This window comes from Pleurodeles waltl, chromosome 2_1 (assembly GCF_031143425.1).
Source record: "Pleurodeles waltl isolate 20211129_DDA chromosome 2_1, aPleWal1.hap1.20221129, whole genome shotgun sequence".
Lineage (NCBI taxonomy): Eukaryota > Metazoa > Chordata > Amphibia > Caudata > Salamandridae > Pleurodeles > Pleurodeles waltl.
Window position 1 is genome coordinate 753,387,861 of NC_090438.1, and position 23,783 is coordinate 753,411,643.

The window sequence follows — 23,783 nt, forward strand, 5'->3', positions numbered from 1 at the left end:
ATGCAACAAGTAGTACAATGACTTAAAGACAAACAAAACTGGGAAAAAAGTATTTTGCTGGGGGGGGGGGGGTGGGGGGGGGGGGGAACATGACCAAGCAAAATGGTTGAGTAGACGTTCCTTTCAGTGCTCCCACAGGAGCCAGTCAATCCTGCCGTGGATTCTGGGTGATCCTGGTCTATTTCCTCTCTCTAGCTGCTCCTTACCTTCTCCTGCACCCATCTTTGGTGATCCACAGGACCGTTGCAGACTCCTAGTCTATCCTGCGCGACAACATGGTGTGCAGGCCTGATGACCTGGACGGGCGCCATTTTGGCTTCAGGTAACGACCCAATGCGGAGTGAGGTGGGGAGGCCTACCAGGCTGGTGAGGGGCTCTGGACAGCGGGCCCTGCGTTGTGGTGGCGTTTCCTGGACCTGGGGAGTGGTGGTGGCTTCTCCCACTGAGTGTGGCTTGGGCTCAGGACTGACAGGATGGGTTCGGTACACTGCGATGATGGTCGCAGTGCCCTTGTGCTGCAACAACTCTCCAGGGCCCATTAAAGGTGAGATCCCCCGCGGGGCTGCTGTGGGGGACTGAAGAAGATGAGTCAGCTGCCCCAGACGGAGAGAGATATAGCCTGCCTGAGCCTGTGAGACACAAGGGGCTGCCCTGGCGGCAGTCGGGCCAGAAGCGAGGCGAGACGCGTTGGCCCTGCCACTGACTTAGGGATTCCAGATGGGGCCTGGCTGCACCTCACCTGCTCCTGCAGATTGCCTGACCTTGACGGGGCTGCGCTACATGGCAGACCCCGGGACTGATGCCTCCATTTCAGGCTGGCTGGGCCGTGTGGGAGAAGACATGCCAACAACAAACAAACAAACAAATAAAAGTGGATGAGACATTGACCAAAAGGCCCTGGCACATAGTAGTAGTAGGACTTGTACTTGGACTCCAGCCGGAGGCAGGGCCTGGGTCCTCAACTCTTGAAAGTCCTGTACTGTGCGAGGTAAAGAACATTAATCCCATTAAGTGGCTGACTCTCAGACTGGCGTCTTGCCTACTTTAAAGGGGGGAGGCGTGATTCCGCTCCCAGTGAATTTGAGACAGCGAGTGTGGGCTTGGAGGCTCCCATGGACCCCCGCTGGCCCTGAGTTTGGACAATCAGATAGGGAGGGGACTGGGGTCCCAGGGTGAGAGAAAGACAAAACACTTGCAGACGGGCCCTGCTGTGGTGCTGTGAGGCAGTCAGGAGCTTGCTTGGGCCTGATTACCTGTGGCTGTTCAGGATTGGCCTCACACCACAAAGACTGGGTGGCGCAGCTTGTAGTGGACAGAAAATGACCCGTGCCGGACCGGCCTCCCTGCATGCTGGAGACTTCTCAGCAGATAACCAATGGAGCAGCGACCAGGTGAGTGCACATTGATGGCTATATGTGCTCCCTGGGCAGATGAACGGTTGGTGCCCAGTAACTTAGAGAGAGACCTACTGGTATGGGGACCACAAGGCTCTATCCTTTTGAACCTCTAGCTGGACCGGCCTAGGGGCCCTCATATAATCATCTCCTGTGATCAAGGCACTGAGGGAGGGGTAGGAAGGCAGCAGTGCCTCCTCAGTGGGTCCCTAGGAGACACCCTTAATCATGACCCCCACAAGGGAGCCCCCATCGGACACTGGAGAATACAGTGAGGTCGCACTCACACTACCCAGTGACAAACCACCGCTAAAGCTGCACTGTTTGCCCCACCTGCGGATGGGCTTGACGGACATCATTGGTCAAAGAGCCCCTGACTCGGGGGGAAGGGTAGGCTGAAGATGTCTACAATATAGCTTCTGAACGGGACAATGTTGAGCCTGGGAGGAGAGGGGTAAGTGGCTGGCCTCTCCTGTGGCAGACTCTCGACATCTTTGGCCCCAAAGAATGACCATGGGCGTAGTGCCTTTTGAAGGGACACATCTAGGATTCTGAGAGGCTTGGAACCCCTTCTATCATAATTTTGCCTCAAACTCCTGAACAGAGGCGCCTCTACACACTGTGGACATGGTGAGACAACAGCACCATATCGTCCCAAGCAAACAAAATCCGCAATTACATGCAACCAACCCCTCATGGGGGAACATCTCAAAAAGATGCGTTGCTGACCGGCATGGAAGCGCAGCAGGGGGACACGCTCTCCCTGGCAGACCTATGGGCGGCGATACAAACGTCAAATTCTGAACTTGCTAAAAAACATCTATTCCGTTGCTATAGACATTAATCTGGTAGGAACTGATTTCTGTGCAAAGTGACGGAGAGTGTCACGACCACGGAACGGATGATGACTACTCTACAATAGGAGGTCCAAACTCTCTGCAACACGGTCATTCATCTGTAAATGCACACCAATCACCTAGATGACCGCATGGAAGACTTTGGAATAATTTATGCTTTGTGGGGCTCCCTAACAGAGCAGAGGGTCAATCGGTCAATCCACCATACTCTTCTTGAAGGACTGGATCACAACAGCCTTGCTCCCTAACAAACTCTCAAAATTCTTTGCCATTGATGGCATACACAGTGCCCTTGCCCCGCTGCTAAGAATGGGTGCCCCACCTAGGGTGATCATTGCTCGGTTGTTTAACTTCTGAGACAGGGATGCACTGCTACAGACTGCTTGGGCACGTGGCCCCTTGATGTTTGAGGGTCATCCAATATCCACTCATCCTGATCGTACCCAAAGGGTGCAAGACCAAAGAAAGACCTTCCAAGCTGTCAAGAGGTGCCTTCAAGATCTGAACTTGAAATTTAGTCTTATATTCCCAGCGATGCTGAGAGTACAACACGACGGCAAGGCCTCGATCTTTTTCTCCGCCGAAGATGCTAATGAATGGCTGGACTCCAGGGTGACTAGGTCAAACCAGGAATTGACACAGGCAGAATGACCAAGTAGAGCCAACCAGTCAGTCAAAGCACCCTGGAAGACGACGGGGACGATGGCAGAGCCAGAAAACTGACAGACTAAAGGGAAAAATCCTGGTGTGCCCCCAAATGGCACTCTGTGGGCTTTGGAGGGGACCTTTGACTTGGTGGGGACATCACAGGAGGACAATTTGTTACAGGAGGCAAGCCTTGGGAAGGACACTCCTAAGAGATAGGAGTAGGGGCCTTTCAGACCAAAAACAATCAAACTTTCGGCCAGAGGTGGCCACCGGTTTCCAATGGCCCGGCTCTTATTACAGATCCAGGAGTGATGAGAGTAGCAGATATGCTTAATTGGATCCTACAATATACTGTGTGATAAATGTGTGTTTTTTCTTTTTCAGGATGCACAGTGGGCGAGGGACCTTGATCCCCGCTCCCTGGCTTATTCTCAGTTGTCGGCAGAAGTGCTTTCACCCGGAGGCAGAGGCCACCTACAAGGGATTTGAGTTCATTGGCCCCGCACCCTCCCTGGCCACCCTGCCTATCGTGTAGCACATGTTCACGGGGTTGAGGGGAGAAAGGGAACATTGTATTAATTTGTTATCTTAGTTTAAGTTTCTTGGAAGTGGTATAGGGCCGGACTCGTTGATTTGTTCCTGGTCTCTCTTTGGATAGGGTGGATTGGCGCTACTGCCCAAGGGGAGGGGGTGTTAAGGAACAGTTCTGAGTTTGATGTTGTGGTAGAGTTGGAGAAGCTGACTCTGCTTTTGTGTGGAGAGCGCCTGACGTCTGGATGGGTAATGGAGGGGAGGGGGGAGTTGTGTTGCTGGATGACTCTGGCCATTTTGGATGCAGGGTGAAATTAAACTAATGCTATAGATGCCGGCAGGACAAAACTGATCAGGTGGAATGTCAGGGGATAGCTCACCCTGATAAACAGACAAATGTTTGCCTAACTAAAATGCTATAAAGTTGCCATAGCATTCCTCCAGGAGACACAAATATGGGGGGGGACTGTATTCCATGACTGCACAAGCGCTGGAGGGGACAAGTATATGCCACATCATATTCTGGTTATGCGCGAGGTGTGCTTATATAGATAGCTCCAGGGACCCAGTTCAAATACAAAAACTATATAGTGGAATTGGAGGGACGATATGTCATCCTACATGGGACACTAGATGGTAGGGAAATATGTTTCATCAATGTGTATGCCACTAATATTGACTGGCCAGATTTTTTTCAAAGGGTTCTGGCCACAGCATTCCCATATGCGGGAGCCTCGGTAATACTTGCAGGGGATTGTAATTGTGTCTTAGACGGGAGGCTGGATCGGGAGCCGCCCAGACCTAACACCGAGCCCCGACTCACTGCGTTGCTGGGCGATATGAAGGAGAGTCTAAGCCTCTGTGATGTGTAGCGCATTCAACACCCCAAAACTAGGTTGTTCTCCTGTTATACCCGGGCAATGGGTACATTCTGCTGGTTAGACTACTGCCTAGTCTCCTCCAAGCTGGCACCCAAGGTTGCAGATGTAACCTATTTAACTAGATATCTAGCTGACCATTCCCCAATTCTGTTGAGCTTTAAAAGTGGACCCAGTAGACCAGCGATACCTCTCTGGCATTTTCATGCGAAAGTCCTTGTGGAACGCCCATTTGCAATGCTGGTGGAGGATGCACCAACGCATTATTTTGTGGAAAACTGGGGATTAAAGAGTAGCAGAGCCTTTGACTGGGAAGCTATGAAAGTCGTTCTTAGAGGGGTCTATGTTGCTGCCTATTACAGATTCCAACACAAAATGGAAGGGATATCCTTAAGTGGGAAGAGGCGCCAGGGGAATTGGAGGTCGAGCTCCTGTCTGACCCATGTGACCTGACTGCTTGGCGCACAACCCGCACTGAACTACTGGAGGACTGGCGTAGACTCAAAACACAAGATTATATGGCTTACAGACAATGGCTACAAGCAGAGGGACATAAGACAAGGGCGTTGGTGGCATGTTTGGTGCAGCGCGAATCCTCGGATATCTCAATAATATTTATGTCAACTCCTGTTGGATCCACAGTTTATACCCAAGAGACGTTAAATAATCTGCTCTATACCCATCTTTGTGAAGTCTATACCGAAAGATCCTGCCCGCCGCCAGGGACCATTCAGGATTATTTTTAAGAAAGGTATGGCTCCCATGCCTTGATTTAGACTCCAGGGAGTCATCAGTCACCCCACTCTCTAGGGAAGAACTCCTAGGCACATTTGAGCACCTCAAACCTTCAAATACCACCAGTTGTGACGGACTGCCTGTCAAATTCTATTACAAATATGCTAAGTCCCTAGTTGACAAGCTGCTGGAGATGTACGATGAGGTGTTGGGCATTGGCTCACTGCCAGATTCCCTGCGGGAGACACTAGTGGTGATGATACCCAAATCAGACAGTGATTTGATGACAGCCTTGGCTTACAAACGAATATCACTCCTAAACTTAGAGACGAAAATTCTCAGTGGGGTCCTGGTGGCACGGGTACTCACCCAGATGCCTAATCTTATACATCCTGATCAATCAGGATTTATTCCAAGGCGTAACACACTACACAATATAAGACGCCTTGCCCATGTGTAGCAAGCTCCTCGGCTCCAGCTTGATGATTTTGCCTTGGCAGTTCTTGACATCAAGCAGGCATTTGACTTTTTGAATTGGGTGTATCTTTAAAGCGTGCTCCAACAGATGGGTTTCTGCCCAGGGTACATCTGATTGATTCGCCTTCTTTACACTGATCTGTTTGCTCGGGTGCGCTCGGGAGGGGTGGTGTTGGCACCCTCTCAGTTAAGTGGAGGCACCAGACAGGGCTGTCCTCTCTCACCATTTTTACTCGCTATTGCCATGGAACCATTGGAGGAAACCCTGCGACGGGTGATGGGCCCATGAGGAGGAGTCTTGGAGTCCACACAAGTGGTCTTGCTTTATGCAGACAATGCCCTGGTATATTTGAGGCAGCCGGCCTACTCTGCACCCATCCTACTAAATGAAAGGTCTCCAGCTTATGGGTGAACCCTGATATATCCAAATTATTCCTGCTGGGACAATTAGCGGGGGACGGCTGACGGTCTGCCTCGGATGAGCTTCGCATGGGGGGACCTCTGACACACGAGGCCCGACATATCTCAAGACCTCAAGCGTAATATCAGCAGAGTGGTGGAAGGGGTCCACGCTTCGATTTGGTTTTGGTGGGAACTGCCGTTGTCTCTCAGGGGCAGGATTGCCTTAGTAAAAAATGATATACTGCCTCAATGTCTCTATGCTGTACAGAGTGCGATATACCCAGTTCCTTGCCACTACTTCCGAACCCTCGAAAGCCTAATAGGTGATCTACTGTGCGGGTCCAAGCATAAGAGACTTAGCCTGGCCACATTGAAGAGACCATGGGATCAGGGAGGGCTTGAGGTTCCAGATCTGGCACTTCATTACATGGAGTCCCAGCTACAACACGCCATTCATTGGCTAGATACAGAGGAGAATTAGGAAAATAAGTTACTATGGGGCACATGTGGGAGGCGACCTCTGCCGACTCTCTTGATGATGGGAACACAGATTCCATCCTCCCTCCCTTATATTATCCGCTTTGTGGCGGATGCCTGGGAGGGAGCGGTTCGTAGGGTCATGCACTGGGCTCCCTACACCCCTGATATGCCTTTATGGGTAGTACAGCCCTTTATGAAAATTGCGAACCCTATGTTGGTAAAGAAGTGGAGGGTGGTGGATGTAAAATCATGGGTTATCTCTACTTAGAAAAACATTTCATCACAGGGGAGGAGGCCATAGACTTTCTTCCCTGGGGTAGGAGCAATACCTCCAATATAAAAAAATCTTGAGCATGGCTCGGGGGGTATGGCCTTCCTTTTCGGCACAGCCATCAGAGTTGAATGTGCTCACTACTATGCTAGACAAGGCCCAGGGACGGCGACTTATCTTGTATCTCTATTGGGCCCTTTGTGATGACCTGCCAAAGGTTGAGCTCTCAATCCAGGCCAAATGGGAGTCATTACTGGGAGAACATATATCGTCCAGCGACTTGATAAAGATACATGAGGGGGTATGGAGAGTTAGCTCTAATGCTCGCTTTAAACTCCTACAATACAACATTGTACACCAAACAGACCTTACTCCCAAGACGCTACATTTGATTTATGAAACTCGTTCGACAGGATGCCACTGCTGTGCCCCCCTGCCAGCAGATTTTTTTTTTTTTAACATAGGACATGGTCATGTACAGTCTTATCGTCCTACTGGGTGCAGTAGTCCAACACCTTAATAGGGCCTCGGGATGGGAGGTGCAAATGGAGGTCCGATCCGTGCTGGTGGGCTTGCTCTCCTCCCCTAAGAAGACAAACGTAAGCCGGAAATTTGTCCTTCCCTGATCTGTGTTGGAGAAAAGGCAGATAGCTATAACATGGCTGCACCCAGCCCCCCATCTGCTTGGCATGGCAGAAAGATGTTCTTGAATGTGCAACTGCGGAGGAGGTACAAATGCATCATGTCCAAAGGAATGACAGACTGGACGATGATCTGCATGCATGGGGGGGCTATGGTGTCAAGAGCTACAGGAGGGGTGGGATCCACCCGCCCGAAGGTGAGGAAGTGTGAGGAGTTGTTATCCGCGAAGGGTGCGAGAGAACACAGGGTTATCCAGCTTCCTGAGTAGAGTCTCTGGGGTAACCCGGTCTTGCCTCATAATAACTGATACCAGGCTAGTATTCCTCATCCAACGCAGAGCAGGTGGGAGGGAGTGGGTAGTGTAGTTTTTGTTCAAGCTGGGAAACAAAATAAAACAAGAGGGTTTTTTCTTTTTTTGGGAACGAATGAAGTGCAGAAAAGATGAGGTATCTAAACTTGAGACTGCTAGATCCTATACCTCCTCACAGATACTGGTTGAAGAGTTTGAGCAGAACTAATGTGACAAAACGTACCATGTAGTCTCTGTGCCACGAATGTATATCCTACATGTTTATGTCCCATGAAGGAGGGGATCTTTTTACGGGGTAACTACCTTAAGTCTCAACTGTTTAGATACTTAAGAGTGGACCAATGTTTCCAATACACATGATTATATCATATGTTGTTCTGTAATAAGAGTTGCATTGTATATTGGCTTTACCCTGGGAAAAAAAAAGTTCAAAAAAAAAAAACAAAAAAAAAGAAATAGAGCCTCTTGCAAGGCACTTGTAACACTTCCCCATTTGTTTATGATGGTAAGGTAGCTCTCCATATAGTCTGAACAGCTAACCCTATACTGGTAGCTAGGTGTATGTGTAACAAAGTGTAGGCAGTTGTCAACACGAATATGCCTAAAGTTAGAAGGATAGAAGGTGGGTGTGAGATGGTTGGCGATATTTACCCAACCAGTAGATGATCTCCTGCAAAGATACATAGGCTTCAAGTTGGCAATGGGCTAAATTATACAAAACACAAAGATAGCTCAGATAGCGACCGAAGGGTAGGGAACTTTCCCAGAAGCTCCCAAACCTATGCAGACTATGAGAATGATGCCGATTTTACAGGGAGTGCAGAATTATTAGGCAAGTTGTATTTTTGAGGATTAATTTTATTATTGAACAACAACCATGTTCTCAATGAACCCAAAAAACTCATTAATATCAAAGCTGAATATTTTTGGAAGTAGTTTTTAGTTTGTTTTTAGTTTTAGCTATGTTAGGGGGATATCTGTGTGTGCAGGTGACTATTACTGTGCATAATTATTAGGCAACTTAACAAAAAAAAATATATACCCATTTCAATTATTTATTATTACCAGTGAAACCAATATAACATCTCAACATTCACAAATATACATTTCTGACATTCAAAAACAAAACAAAAACAAATCAGTGACCAATATAGCCACCTTTCTTTGCAAGGACACTCAAAAGCCTGCCATCCATGGATTCTGTCAGTGTTTTGATCTGTTCACCATCAACATTGCATGCAGCAGCAACCATAGCCTCCCAGACACTGTTCAGAGAGGTGTACTGTTTTCCCTCCTTGTAAATCTCACATTTGATGATGGACCACAGGTTCTCAATGGGGTTCAGATCAGGTGAACAAGGAGGCCATGTCATTAGATTTCCTTCTTTTATACCCTTTCTTGCCAGCCACGCTGTGGAGTACTTGGACGCGTGTGATGGAGCATTGTCCTGCATGAAAACCATGTTTTTCTTGAAGGATGCAGACTTCTTCCTGTACCACTGCTTGAAGAAGGTGTCTTCCAGGAACTGGCAGTAGGACTGGGAATTGAGCTTGACTCCATCCTCAACCCGAAAAGGCCCCACAAGCTCATCTTTGATGATACCAGCCCAAACCAGTACTCCACCTCCACCTTGCTGGCGTCTGAGTCGGACTGGAGCTCTCTTCCCTTTACCAATCCAGCCACGGGCCCATCCATCTGGCCCATCAAGACTCACTCTCATTTCATCAGTCCATAAAACCTTAGAAAAATCAGTCTTGAGATATTTCTTGGCCCAGTCTTGACGTTTCAGCTTGTGTGTCTTGTTCAGTGGTGGTCGTCTTTCAGCCTTTCTTACCTTGGCCATGTCTCTGAGTATTGCACACCTTGTGCTTTTGGGCACTCCAGTGATGTTGCAGCTCTGAAATATGGCCAAACTGGTGGCAAGTGGCATCGTGGCAGCTGCACGCTTGACTTTTCTCAGTTCATGGGCAGTTATTTTGCGCCTTGGTTTTTCCACACGCTTCTTGCGACCCTGTTGACTATTTTGAATGAAACGCTTGATTGTTCGATGATCACGCTTCAGAAGTTTTGCAATTTTAAGAGTGCTGCATCCCTCTGCAAGATATCTCACTATTTTTGACTTTTCTGAGCCTGTCAAGTCCTTCTTTTGACCCATTTTGCCAAAGGAAAGGAAGTTGCCTAATAATTATGCACACCTGATATAGGGTGTTGATGTCATTAGACCACACCCCTTCTCATTACAGAGATGCACATCACCTAATATGCTTAATTGGTAGTAGGCTTTCGAGCCTATACAGCTTGGAGTAAGACAACATGCATAAAGAGGATGATGTGGTCAAAATACTCATTTGCCTAATAATTCTGCACTCCCTGTAGTGTGAGGTAGTAGATGGGTGGTTAACGACTATCAGGCTCTGAAAAGTGATAAGGGAGGTGGGCATACCATAGCTATAGTTAAAAAGAAAGAGAATAACCCAGAGGCTATCACAGACAATGAATGGGGCAGAGTATGCGTACAAGCTAAGAAAGTACCTAGCAATGATCAACTTAAATTAGTCCAGTTCAATTATTTGCACAGTACCTATTTTATGCCAAAGTACCTAAAGCATATATACTCTAAGCATTCAACTGACTGTCCAAAATGAGGAACTACACAGGCAAACCTCTTACATATGATGTGTTAATACCCTCATGCAATAAAGTATGAACAAAAGTAATGGCAAAGATGGATCCCATCGCCTGAGGATTACGGACACCAACACTGAAACAAAGATTGTTTGGAATATTCCTGGAGTATAAAAAAGTGAAAACGAAAAGGACATTTGCAGCCCTGAAATCATTGATGGTAACAGATATATATATAGCCATCCATGGGTTGAAACTACGAGCCCCGCCTCTATACAAGTGAATGGGGGACTTTGCGGAATGCCCCATTGGAGAGGGGATACATATGAAAAACACTGGAACTGAGGAAAAGCTAGTGCAGGAAAAGGATGCTTGGACAACGATGATGGGAGATGTGATGAATTCCCCTTATAGTAGGCATCATCGAAAAGCATTGAGGTACCACCAAACAAAAGAGTATATACCGACATTTGATTATATCCTGTATAAGAGGAACTACTATACTGTTGAATGTTAATAGTGTGTGAAGTCTGAGTGTTTAATTTGGGTGGTGGATGATACACCATGGGTACATAGGTTGCACAATGAATTCAAATAGTGCCAAACAAATTGAGAGGAATATGTACAAGATTATGATGAAATTGCACCTCTTCAAGGAAGCTGGACGGCAGGATTAAAAAATACTGTGGGTCTCTAGGGCTACTCCAGTAGCTGTATCATTACCAAACAGATTGCTGAATATTGATGATGTCTGCTCTATAAGCATTACCACTGTTGCTCTGGGGTTATGACATTTAAAAAAAATCATAAAAAAAAAAAATCAAAAGATTACAAAAAGAAGGCAAATGCGTTGTAAATTCAGGCCTAGAAATAACTGCTGCCAGTTTACTGCAATGGAAATGGTAGAAACCTATTTTACGGAACCAGCCCAGCTCAAACCAAGCATTCAGCAAACAAGCATAAACAACACCCAGAGGGAATACTTACATGATCAGTCTATATACCTGCCAAGTCCAACACTTAGTACTATAAAAATGATTCTTCCCTGATAGATATTTGCCCTCATGCAGGATATGAAGGCACCTCTCTCCTTAATTATGACTGATATAGAGGTAGAAAATGACACAAGGAGACATTACACATGGGCTAACTAAGGCATAATTGGGGATTCCTGACTACTGAGAAAGATGGCCCTCATCCAAAAGGAAGGCTTGCTTGGAAGCAGTTACTCCGCATGCCCAAAGGCAATTAGAACAGAAATCACAGGAACTTCTGATCTGCAACTTGTTATTGGTGTCCACCTCGAAGGAGGTTGAATGCCCAAGGCTTTAGGCCGTTATTGAGACTGGGTTCTCAGAGATCAGAGATGCAGAAGCCACACAAAACTCACTCAAAAACAGAAATCAGAATCTATGTCATGAACTCCCTGTTGAGCTACTTTACACCATAGAGATGTACAGTGGATCACACCCTAGTAAGAGAAGCAATACCATCAAGAATAATAATTCCAAAAACGGAGATTATTTGGGTAACTCACTACAGCCAGGTCTCAAAATGAATACCTTCAAGAGATCTATGAAAGCAAACAACCAATGTGGCACTACTATGGGAGACTCATCTTGGCAAGAATGAAACCTGAAAAAGTGGTTTATGTTGGGAAAGTAAAGGTGATGGAAACTGATACATTAAGCATGTTCCTTTTATGTATGCAGAAAGGTGTTAGACAAGGAAGGCAAATGCGTTACTGCAATTAGTAAGATCTGTGACAAAGTTACAATATTTATGTTCACATATGACAGAAATCAAAATGATCCTACCATCTTTAAGCTTCAGCCCAGTCAAGTAAATCTGATTATGAACTGGTCGTAGGGGGAGAGTGGAACAAACTACTACATCCAACTATTTATTATTTCAGCAAATCTAGATCCCAGATGCACCAGTAAAATGGGACTTTCTGTTCTTCCTCCTGTTAAGTGCTCCATCCTGAGGATCGTGGCTTTGTTAATTCCTATTGTGATCTTCAACAAAAGTGAACAGCTGTGCGAAGAATCAAAGCTAATGATTAGGTGAAGTCATAAAACGCTTTATTATTCCTACCTATTAATGAGGATCATGGCCTCCCTTGCCATGTTTACAGTAGCACCAGCTGCACTGACTCAACAAAACGGTTTCTAGACTTCATGGAGATGCATTTGAGGGTCCTGAATTTCTCTGGGGAAGAGTATAGGTCAGGTTGGAATAGGACAAAGAGATCTTTCAACAAAATTGTTTTGAGAAATCATATGTCTTTTGTGAGTATCAGGATATAAACTATTGATAAATCGCCCCTTCATCCTAGGGTTTCTTGGCAGCAATAGATATTTAAAGTTACCCTATGCTATAGTAACTCATTTTATTGGATTCAGGAGGATGCAAGGTTTTTTGGACCTGCCACAATTCAAACCTATGACCCTGCTGAGAAACAGATTCCTGTGTATTGGATGAACAAGTCCACTGAGACACCAGGTCCGGATTACATCAATTGATGGTTGACAGATACTATCAAGCTCACTGGAGTGGACTAATAATGTTGTTTGTTGTGAGTCAGGTAAATTTGTGCATTCACGTGTGGTTTTAGCATTCTGGCCCATAAGGCAGACGAGTGACAACAAGATGATTTCGCACTTGAACAGTGCACACTCCATGTAACAGAGGAAAGGCTCGAGATGAGTTGGTGGTGGTGACAATAACAGGTAGAGTAAGTGGTGGGCACAGCTCGGTGGAGAATTGAGCAGACCACAGAAGTCCAACAAGTTGCCTCCTGCCTATAACAGCTTATTTACTGTAGACATCACGCCACTTCGTCAGAGTGGTGCGTCTCTGCTCTCCTTCACACTAGATGTTGATGTGGCAGAAGCTGGAGACTAGAGTTGGAGTATCAAAGGGTGACTGCTGGCCAGACCACAGTGCATCTCTCGCAGTCCATGGAGATCGGTTGTGACTCGACTGTGGAATGAGAACATCTAGTAGCATCAAGAAGAGAGAGAGTGTAACCACAGGAGCAGTTGACTCCAGTCAAAAGTTGAGTGTTTGACAGTACAAGGAAATAATCCATGAGGCCCATTCAGCGAGTCAGAGGGAAATCAAAATTAGGAAAACATTCAGTAGGGGAAATACAACAATAATGCAAGGGTCTCCCACTCCTCCCACTTTTTCTGTAATAAGAGCTACTTATGTGCAGTGAAAGTCCTCCAGAGCTACTAATATTATTAGAGATGTAATAGTAATCACATAAAACAAGAGAATATTAGTGGTCACCATATGCAAGATTACCTGCATTGATCACCTCACATCATCAGGCATGGCTGTCAGCAGTAATGTAAAAAAATGTTTTGAGTGTGAAATACCTCTATATGGGTAATACATTAACAACCTCTGCATTAATCCAAGCATCAAGTTAAAACATTAGTAATACATTTCCCCAACCTAGTTAGATTTTTCTATCACTCAAATAGAAGCTTTAAATATATATATGGGAGATTCAACCATTTTCTTCAAACATCAACTTATGAGTACCGAAAATAAGGAAAATGTCACTTACCCAGTGTACATCTGTTCGTGGCATTAGTCGCTGCAGATTCACATGCTGTGCATAGTCCGCCGTCTGGTGTTGGGTCGGAGTGTTACAAGTTGTTTTTCTTCGAAGAAGTCTTTTCGAGTCACGAGACCGAGGGACTCCTCCTACTTTGGTTCCATTGCGCATGGGCGTCGACTCCATGTTAGATTGTTTTCCCCGCAGAGGGTGAGGTAGGAGTTGTGTATGTTAGTAATAGTGCCCATGCAATGGAATGAATAAGTATGTACAAAATGAAGGTTAAAGTAATATATTTACAAATGTACAAATGTTGAAGATTACTTCCAAACGGCTACAGGCTCCCGGGGAGGCGGGTGGGCGCATGTGAATCTGCAGCGACTAATGCCACGAACAGATGTACACTGGGTAAGTGACATTTTCCGTTCGGTGGCATGTGTAGCTGCAGATACACATGCTGTGCATAGACTAGTAAGCAGTTATCTCCCCAAAAGCGGCGGACTATGCACAGCATGTGTATCTGCAGCTACACATGCCACCGAACACACATTTACACTTCAAATACATAATTTTCAGTTTTGGCATACATATCTTAATTCAACCTAGCAAAAAACTTCTAATTTATTTTACAGGGCTGGGCACAGGAGACCTACTTATTGGTAGCTGGAGAACTCTTGGCAGCTCAGGAGCTACTCGTTGGAGAAGCCTTCAATATCGTAATATACAATGGTTATCTCTATATAATGTTTTCACGTATATACAAGGTCATATAGATATTTGTTTCCTGAAGTTAGACGGCTGCTTGAGAATGAAGAGGCTGGTGAAAAGTAGTGGCCATAGGAGGAAAGGAGTGAACTGGTAGAAGTGAGAACAATAGAGGTAATAAAGAAGAAATGTGTCGAGGCAGAAAATAAGAGGGTACAGAACAAGGATTCTACAGACAAACACATTGTTTTTGGAGGGTTGTTTTGTGATATAAAGGAAACAACATGGGTTAGTATCCACACACTCATTAATATATTTAATCTATTCATGGAATCACTCATTCAAGCCGCCATTCGTTCATACATATCTTTAGTCACGCTCACAAATACACACACCCAGCCATACACTATTCAAAAGCACATGTACAAAAAAAGATAGGCCTACTTGATGAGTCAATGCTTGCTTTTTCGCCTTATCTTATAGGCAAGCTTTTTTTTCCCCCTCAAGCAGCATTTGTCTTTTGTAGTGGCATATGGTGAAATTAATATATTAGTAACTAAATTGCATATTTTAGTTTAAATATATTGTGCACGGTTTAATAATGTATGGCATATTTTGAACAATACATATTTGAAGACACAAGCTGGTATGTTCACTTTTACAATGTGGCACCAAAAAAGTGTAAAAAAGGCAAATTACAGCAACGGGCAGTGATGTAACGTAAAATGGTGAGGCCCACCTGCAGAGTTTGTAGAAAAGCCCCAGAACCTCTCTTATCTCACAAATATTCATCAATCATGAGATGAATAAGGGTCCCATGACGAGTTACAGGGGTCTGTGTTACGCCCCTGGCAACGGGCAGGTGAGAGCGGAAGGGGCAGCAACAGGAGTGGGAGGGAGAGGAGCAAGCAGGTGGGGAGGGTAAGCAGCACTAGTGGGAGAAGCACATGAGCTAGAAAGCAACATCGATTGTGCGTGGGAGAAGAACGCGGGCAGCAACAGAGCGGGGAGGAGAAGTACATGCGGGAGAGAGCTGGAAAACACACACACGTACTCATATTGGGAGTACCCAAGCATACTGTGAGCTGACATTAGGCCTTTTTTCGCAATCAGGTGTTGTCTGGTATGCGAGACCTAAAAATGATTCATAAGGAGTGAAAGGGTGAGGAGGTGTGCAAGATGTGTACTGATACACAGTGCCAGCACTGATAGTGGGAAGGGATCACACTGTCACAAGGGTGGGCTCAGATGATGGGACATTGCCAATACTATCAACAAACAAATATCACTGATCCTATCGAAGACAATATTTAAAGAAGAAAAATGTTACCAAATATTCCCATGTTTTCAAATGATTCATAGCTGTCCGGCATAGGAGATCGACTTGTCGGCTTTCCAATGTGAATGACGTTGTTGTTTCCAATCTGAACACCAGCAACATGTGATAATGAAACTGACTTTGGAGGCTCATCTGCGGAAAAAAAAAAAAGGAGGAACCGAAAGCAGCATGAGATCTCAATACAAACTTTTTTGAACATATGCCATTTTTTGTACTTGAAGGTATTCTGTTGAATGTGTGTGTTAGTGCCTTATTTACACCTGGGTGGAAATGGAAAGTCCTATGATATCTGAAAGAATTTCTGACGCAGAGGATAATCCTCTGGAAGAATATTCTCCACTGCATGCTTGGTTTTAAGCCTATTTGATCATACAATTAACTGCTCCACAGATTAAACATGATTAGAATTTCACTATCCTGAGCTTTTAGGCTATTCAAAGAACCACAGAATAAGTAAGAGGAGACAGATAGGTATGTGTGTGTCGAGCATCTAAAGCTTTTTTTTCCTAAATAAGTTTAGCAAAGTTCATGGAATTGAGAGGTTTTTTTTTATTACGAGATAATTTTCAAATCATAGGAACCTGATTTTCCAAAGATAGGAAAACTGTAGAATTCTGCAGAGCCCTAGCCGTGGACCCTTGGAGAAACACATATTTGACACTTCTGAGACTCGCTTCCTAGATGTAGCTAGTATATTAGCCTTTATTGAAAATCGTGATGACGTTCAGAATTCACAATACATTTTCTGGACTCAAACCACATTGGTGCCTTTTGCAGCGCTGCTTTTAAGCCAAACTATAGCCCAGAGTCAGTGTTGCTGGCCCATACATAACAAGAATTGGAAATGCCAATAGTTCTGAAACTGGTCAACAATCTTTTACCTATGCTTATTTTGTTTGTGAATGGTGTTTATATAAAACACCCAAGTAGTCCATTAGCAGTGCTGACGGACTTGCCGGCACCTCATCTAAGTAAAATAAAGAGAGGGAGAGGAAAAGCAGGAGCGGGGAGAAACAGATCTGGTTTGTTTGGTAGTTTGACATGAGGCACTACTGAGAGGTCTAGTAGTGTTGTGTACCAAGGTTGTCTTGCCCAAGTTGGTGCTATTAGTATGAGTTTGAGTTTGTTTTGACTCAATTTGTTTACCAGATATGGAAGGAGTGGGAGAGGGGGAAAAGCGTATGCAAATATCCCTGACCAACTCATCCATAACGCATTGCCCTGAGACTGGTCCTGTGGGTATCTGGATGCGAAGTTTTGGCATTTTGCGTTTTCTTTTGTTGCAAATAGGTCTTTTTGTGGTGTTCCCCATCTTTGGAAGTAAGTGTTTAGTATTTGGGGGTGAATCTCCGATTCGTGGATCTGTTGGTGATCCCGAGAGAGGTTGTCTGCTAACTGATTCTGAATCCCTGGAATAAACTGTGCTATTAGACAAATGTGGTTGTGAATCACCCAATGCCATATTCTCTGTGCCAGGAGAAACAACTGTGTTCCTCCCTGTTTGTTGAGATAATACATAGTTGTCATGTTGTCTGTTTTGACAAGGATGTGTTTGTGGCTTATTATGGGTTGAAATGCTTTCAACACTAGAAATACTGCCAGTAGTTCTAAGTGATTTATGTGAAACTGTCTTTGCTGAGTGTCCCATTGTCCCTGGATGCTGTGTTGATTGAGGTGTGCTCCCCACCCTATCATGGAGGCATCTGTTGTTATTACGTATGGAGGCACTGGGTCTTGGAAAGGCCGCCCTTGGTTTAAATTTATCTTGTTCCACCATAGAAGCGAGGTGTATGTTTGGCGGTCTATCAACACTAGATCTAGAATTTGACCCTGTGCCTGTGACCATTGTGATGCTAGGCACTGTTGTAAGGGCCGCATGTGCAATCTGGCGTTTGGGACAATGGCTATGCATGAGGACATCATGCCTAGTAGTTTCATCACCATCTTGACCTGTATTTTTTGTTTTGGATACATGATCTGTATTACATTGTGAAATGCTTGTATCCTTTGTGGACTTGGAGTGGCAACCCATTTTGTTGTGTTGATTGTTGCCCCTAAGTATTGCTGTGTTTGACACGACTGAAGGTGTGACTTTGTGTAGTTGAGTGAGAAACCTAGTTTGTGGAGGGTTTCTATGACATACTTTGTGTGTTGTGAACACCGTTTTTGCGTGTTGGTTTTGATTAACCAATCGTCTAGGTACGGGAACACGTGTATCTGCTGTCTTCTGATATGCGCAGCTACTACTGCCAGGCATTTTGTAAAAACTCTTGGCGCAGATGTTATCCCGAATGGCAACACTTTGAATTGGTAATGTTTCCCTTGGAATACAAACCTTAGGTACTTCCTGTGCGAAGGGTGTATTGGTATATGGAAGTATGCATCCTTTAGGTCTAGTGTTGTCATGTAGTCTTGTTGTTTGAGCAATGGGATTACGTCTTGTAATGTCACCATGTGAAAGTGATCTGATTTGATGTAGGTATTTAACGTTCTGAGATCTAATATAGGTCTCAGTGTTTTGTCCTTTTTGGGTATGAGAAAGTACAGAGAGTAAACTCCTGTTCCTTTCTGTTGAATTGGTACTAATTTTATTGCTCCTTTTTGTAGCAATTCCTGGACCTCTAGTCCTAGAAGATCCATGTGTTGTTTTGACATATTGTGTGTTTTTGGTGGGAAGTTTGGAGGGAATCTGAGAAATTCTATGCAATAACCATGTTGGATAATTGCAAGTACCCAAGTGTCTGTTGTTATCTCCTCCCAATGTTTGTAAAAATTGCTTAGTCTCCCCCCCCACTGGTGTTATGTGTTGGGGATTTGTGACTTGGAAGTCACTGTTTGTTTTGAGGAGTTTTGGGACTTTGGAACTTCCCTCTATTCTTTTGGAATTGTCCCCCTCTATATTGCCCCCGAAAACTTCCCCGCTGATATTGGCTTTGATAAGTGGGCCTTGTTTGAGAGGTTGTGGGTTCTGTAGCTTGTACTCGAACCCCCCCTCTAAACTGTGTTTTGTGAAATGTGCCTCTGCTCTGTGGTGAGTAGAGTGCGCCCATGGCTTTGGCCGTATCAGTGTCTTTTTTCAGTTTTTCAATAGCAGTGTCCACCTCCGGCCCAAACAACTGCTGTCCATTAAAAGGCATATTCAGCACGGCTTGTTGTATTTCCGGCTTGAATCCGGACGTACGCAACCATGCGTGTCTCCTTATTGTTACAGCAGTATTTACTGTCCTTGCAGCTGTATCTGCTGCATCCATTGCTGACCGTATCTGATTGTTTGAGATACTTTGTCCTTCCTCCACCACTTGTTGTGCCCTTTTCTGGAACTCTTTGGGTAAGTGTTCTATGAGATGTTGCATTTCGTCCCAATGAGCCCTATCATATCTTGCCAGAAGTGCTTGTGAATTGGCAATGCGCCATTGGTTTGCTGCTTGTGCTGCAACCCTTTTCCCCGCAGCGTCGAATTTGCGGCTCTCCTTGTCTGGAGGTGGTGCGTCTCCAGAGGTGTGAGAGTTTGCTCTCTTGCGAGCTGCCCCTACTACTACAGAGTCTGGTGTTAATTGCTGCGTGATATACACAGGGTCTGTAGGCGGTGGCTTGTACTTTTTATCCACCCATGGAGTTATGGCCCTGCCCTTCACTGGTTCCTGAAACACCTGTTTGGAGTGTTTTAGCATTCCAGGTAGCATAGGTAAGCTCTGGTATTGGCTATGAGTGGAGGATAGTGTATTAAACAAAAAGTCATCCTCTATTGGTTCTGAATGCAAGGTGACATTATGAAAAACTGCTGCTCTTGAGACCACCTGCGTGTAGGATGTACTGTCCTCAGGTGGCGACGGTCTCGCTGGGTAACAGTCCGGGCTGTTATCCGATACCGGCGCATCGTAAAGGTCCCATGCGTCGGGATCATCCTGACTCATTGCAGTATGAGTTGGGGATTGCATCAGTGGTGGAGTGACTACCGGTGATGTGTGCATTGATGGTGGTGGAGATGGTGGCGGAGTTGTTTGTCTTGCCACCTTTGTCTGTGGCTGCTTGTCCTTTTCCTGAAAGGCAAGTCTTCTTTTCATTTTAATTGGAGGAAGAGTGCTTATCTTCCCTGTATCCTTTTGAATGTGGAGCCTCCTTTGTGTGTAATCTGGCTCCATTGATTCTAGTTCTTGTCCGAACTTATGTCCTTGCATTTGGGAGGACAATCCCTGTTCCTCTGTGTAGGAACTTGATTTCGTTTCCGAGGCTGGATGTTTCGGAATGGAAACCTTTTCGGTAGCCTTTTTCGGCTCCGACGACACTTTCTTTATTTTCGGCGTCGTGATCTCTCAGTGCCGACCCATTTCGGTGCCACTGTCTCGGTGCCGAACTTGCTCGGAGCCGCTGTCTCGGGCTCGAGATTGCTTTGTGCCAGTATCTCGACCGGAGTCGGATAACTTCGACACCAGCGTGCCCTTTTTCGGTGCCGATGATCGGTCACCTATTTTCCGGGTTAAGCCATGGCCTGTTGGCGGTGGCGTCCCCTGGGCTTTTGTGGTCTTCTTGTGAGTTTTATGTTTCGACGTCTTACTCACGGTTTTAGTCGTTTCTTCGGGATCAAGCTCATCCGAGTCCGACTCCTGGATGGAGAAGGTTTCTTCTTCCTCCTCCAAATGCCTTTGTCCTGTCGGCGCCGACGCCATTTGCAGTCTTCTCGCTCTTCGGTCTCTTAATGTCTTCCTCGACCGAAACGCCCGACAGGCTTCACAAGTATCTTCTCTGTGTTCTGGAGACAAACACAGGTTACAGACCAGATGCTGATCTGTATACGGATACTTGTTGTGACATTTTGGGCAGAAGCGGAATGGGGTCCGTTCCATCAGCCTTGAAGAGACACGTGGCCGGGCCGACCAGGCCCCGACGGGGGATCGAAAAACCCCAAAGGGCCACCGGAGCTCTTCAAAAGTCGTTGTCGATCTGTAATAACTAACCCGATGCCGAACGCAAACAATACCGTCGATTTTTCCGAGATTCTAACTAACTTTCCGAACCGAAAGACGGAGTGAAAAGGAACACGTCCGAACCCGATGGCGGAAAAAAACCAATCTAAGATGGAGTCGACGCCCATGCGCAATGGAGCCGAAATGGGAGGAGTCCCTCGATCTCGTGACTTGAAAAGACTTCTTCGAAGAAAAACAACTTGTAACACTCCGAGCCCAACACTAGATGGCGGGATGTGCAAAGCATGTGTATCTGCAGCTACACATACCATCAAACATATATATAATTTTTTTTTAATCAACCCTAGGTGTAATTACTCTTGATTTTACGGTTTCTTTAAAAATATCTTTGACATGTTTAAGCATGCCTGGAAGCATAGGTAGATACTGGTACTCTTTATGAGTAGACATTAAGGTGTTAAATAAAATATCATCCTCAATGGGATCTATATGTAATTGCAAATTATGATATGCAGCTGCCCTGGCTATAACCAGATTGTAAGCAGTGTTATCTTCAGGGGGAGATGGCCTTCCTGGGTATAAATCAGGATCATTGGGAACAATGAGATCTGTCATATATAGCCCATGGATCTACATCCTCTTGAGGATCGGATAAATCATCCCCATGTGGTGAAACGGGATTCTTGTAGAGAGAATTGTATAGGTAAAGGTGGTGGTAGAGTAGCAGGTGGTGGAGTAGCAGGAAGGGAAGGAGAATGTGGCGGTGAAGGCTGCTGGTGTGCCTTTTGTTTCTCCTTTTGTTTAAAGATTTTGGTAGGTGGAGGCTCAGCATCTAAAGTTTCTTGAAAAGTTAATTTTCTTTTGATTGTTGGAGGAGGAGTGGCTTCCTCTTTCCTTATGTATATGGATTTTTTGCTGCTTAGCGTCTATAACCTCCAATATGGGCTGTATCTCTGATGACTCCTCAGTAGCTGGAGCATATCTACCACCAACAGGTTTCAGCTCTGAAAGCTTGGGTATCGAATGCTTGAGTCAAGCCTGATTTTTGGCTCAGTACCGAAACAGATGTGGCAAGCTTTTTGCTCGGTGCCGAATGCACTTTGGTCTTTTGTTTCAATGCCGAACCTGAGGGTTGGTCATCCAAATGTATTTTTTGAGTCCGACGGTGGCTGGAAGGCAGTGGAGGACCGAAGACCAAAGCAGAAGTCTTTTTAATTGTCTTTGGGTGGTGGGACCGAGCTGGTGTACACATGTACTGCGCCGGTGGGATGGATTGGCTGTCGAAATCGGAATCTTGATCCTAATTGGAGTCTGCTGTGCTACTTCTTCCTGCGCATGTTCGTCCCCGAAGATGTACGGTGTGTGCTCTGATGACTTGGACGCCATCTCCATTCGACGCGCTCTTCGATCCCTAATAGTTATCTTGGATCGAAATGACCAACAAGCGTCACAGTTTTCTTCTTTGTGATCTGGAGACAGGCAGAGATTACACACTAAATGTTGATCGGTGTGACACCAAGGGCAAAATTGAACCGGGGGCCATTCCACCAGCCTAACATTGTTCGATTACCACATGCCCGTGCTCGTCGATCCCTCAGTGTTATCTTGGATCGAAACAACCAACAAGCGCCACAGTTTTCTTCTTTGTGATCTGGAGACAGGCAGAGATTACACACTAAGGCGGTCATTATGAACATGGCGGGAAAGACCGTTGAGGCGGCGATGAACAGAATACCGCCGGCGAATGGTAACCCGCCACATAATGAACTAAAAACACAACCCCGCCAAACATTCCCACACCACCACTCCCCGCCAGGACCCTGTCGGCAGGAATCCCGGCCCACCCCACCCCGCCACCGCCAAGCACACCCACACCCCGCCCTCCAAATAATGATGCACAAATCACCTCAGCGGACAGTGGAGGCCGGACGACCATTGGCGGCTGCGACCGCCATGGGCAGTAAGTGGGCCCAACAGCAACCAATGCACAAATTGGCTAGGCTTAGCATCCACACACCTGACACACATCCAGAACACCATAAAACACCCCCAGACACACCCCACAATCCCTTGCAAGGAAACCAGGACCAGAAGACTGAGAGCACCAGAGCCAGACAGAGAACGCCAGCAGACAGGACACGCATAGCGACCCACACAGGAGCACCCAAACACCGTCCCCAGTCCCGACGCCATCCACCACCTTCACCATGCTCCCCCCCAAAAAATCCACGCTTCACCGAAAGGGAGCTAAGGACCATGGAGGACGAGATCCTAAAAGTGGAGCCACAAGTATTCGGGTCTGAGGTACAGCACACACCCATCGCCCGGAAAATGGAGCTGTGGCAGACCGTTGTCAACAGGGTGAATGTAGTGGGACACCATCCATGCACCAGGGACGACATCCGCAAGAGATGGAACGACCTGCGGGGGAAGGTCCGGACCATGGCATCGCAGTGCAGAAGACTGGGGGAGGACCGCCACCCACACCACCCGACTACACCGACTGGGAGGAGAAGGTACTCGCCATCCTGCACCCAGAGGGACTCACTGGACTTCCTGGAGGAATGGACTCGGGTAAGTCATCTACATTTACCCCATATACACCATACCTGTAATGCATGCACCACGCCACCCCACCCACACCCACCTAGACCCACACCCCTCCCAGCCATTACCCTTCACATCCACCACCCTACATCACCCACAACTCACCACCCACAACTCACTACCAGGCCCACATCACTCCCGCTGTGCACAGCCACCCACCCCTGCACGTACCCACAATGGAATAATAACCTCCACCACAATGTAACGCCACCACTGCCACTAAATGCAATGTCCACCTCACAAAGGCACACCTGAAGGCCACTGAAAGGCACACCAGCACTAAATTGCACAGTACAGTCCACCTCAAACCCTCAAGCATATGTAACAAACATTTCTATGTCCCCCAACAAGCACCACCACCCATGCAACCCTAATGGAGGGGACAA

General features: G+C 46.1%; 1 protein-coding gene across 1 annotated transcript in view; it reads right to left on the reverse strand.

The window, feature by feature from the left end:
* RIPK1 (receptor interacting serine/threonine kinase 1) overlaps positions 1 to 23,783 on the reverse strand; it is a 259,789-nt gene that overhangs the window by 42,429 nt on the left and 193,577 nt on the right. Inside the window, exon 11 of the mRNA XM_069217742.1 lies at positions 15,857 to 15,997. Within this exon, the coding sequence (XP_069073843.1) occupies positions 15,857 to 15,997 (141 nt within the window). The remainder of the gene's footprint in view (positions 1 to 15,856; positions 15,998 to 23,783) is intronic.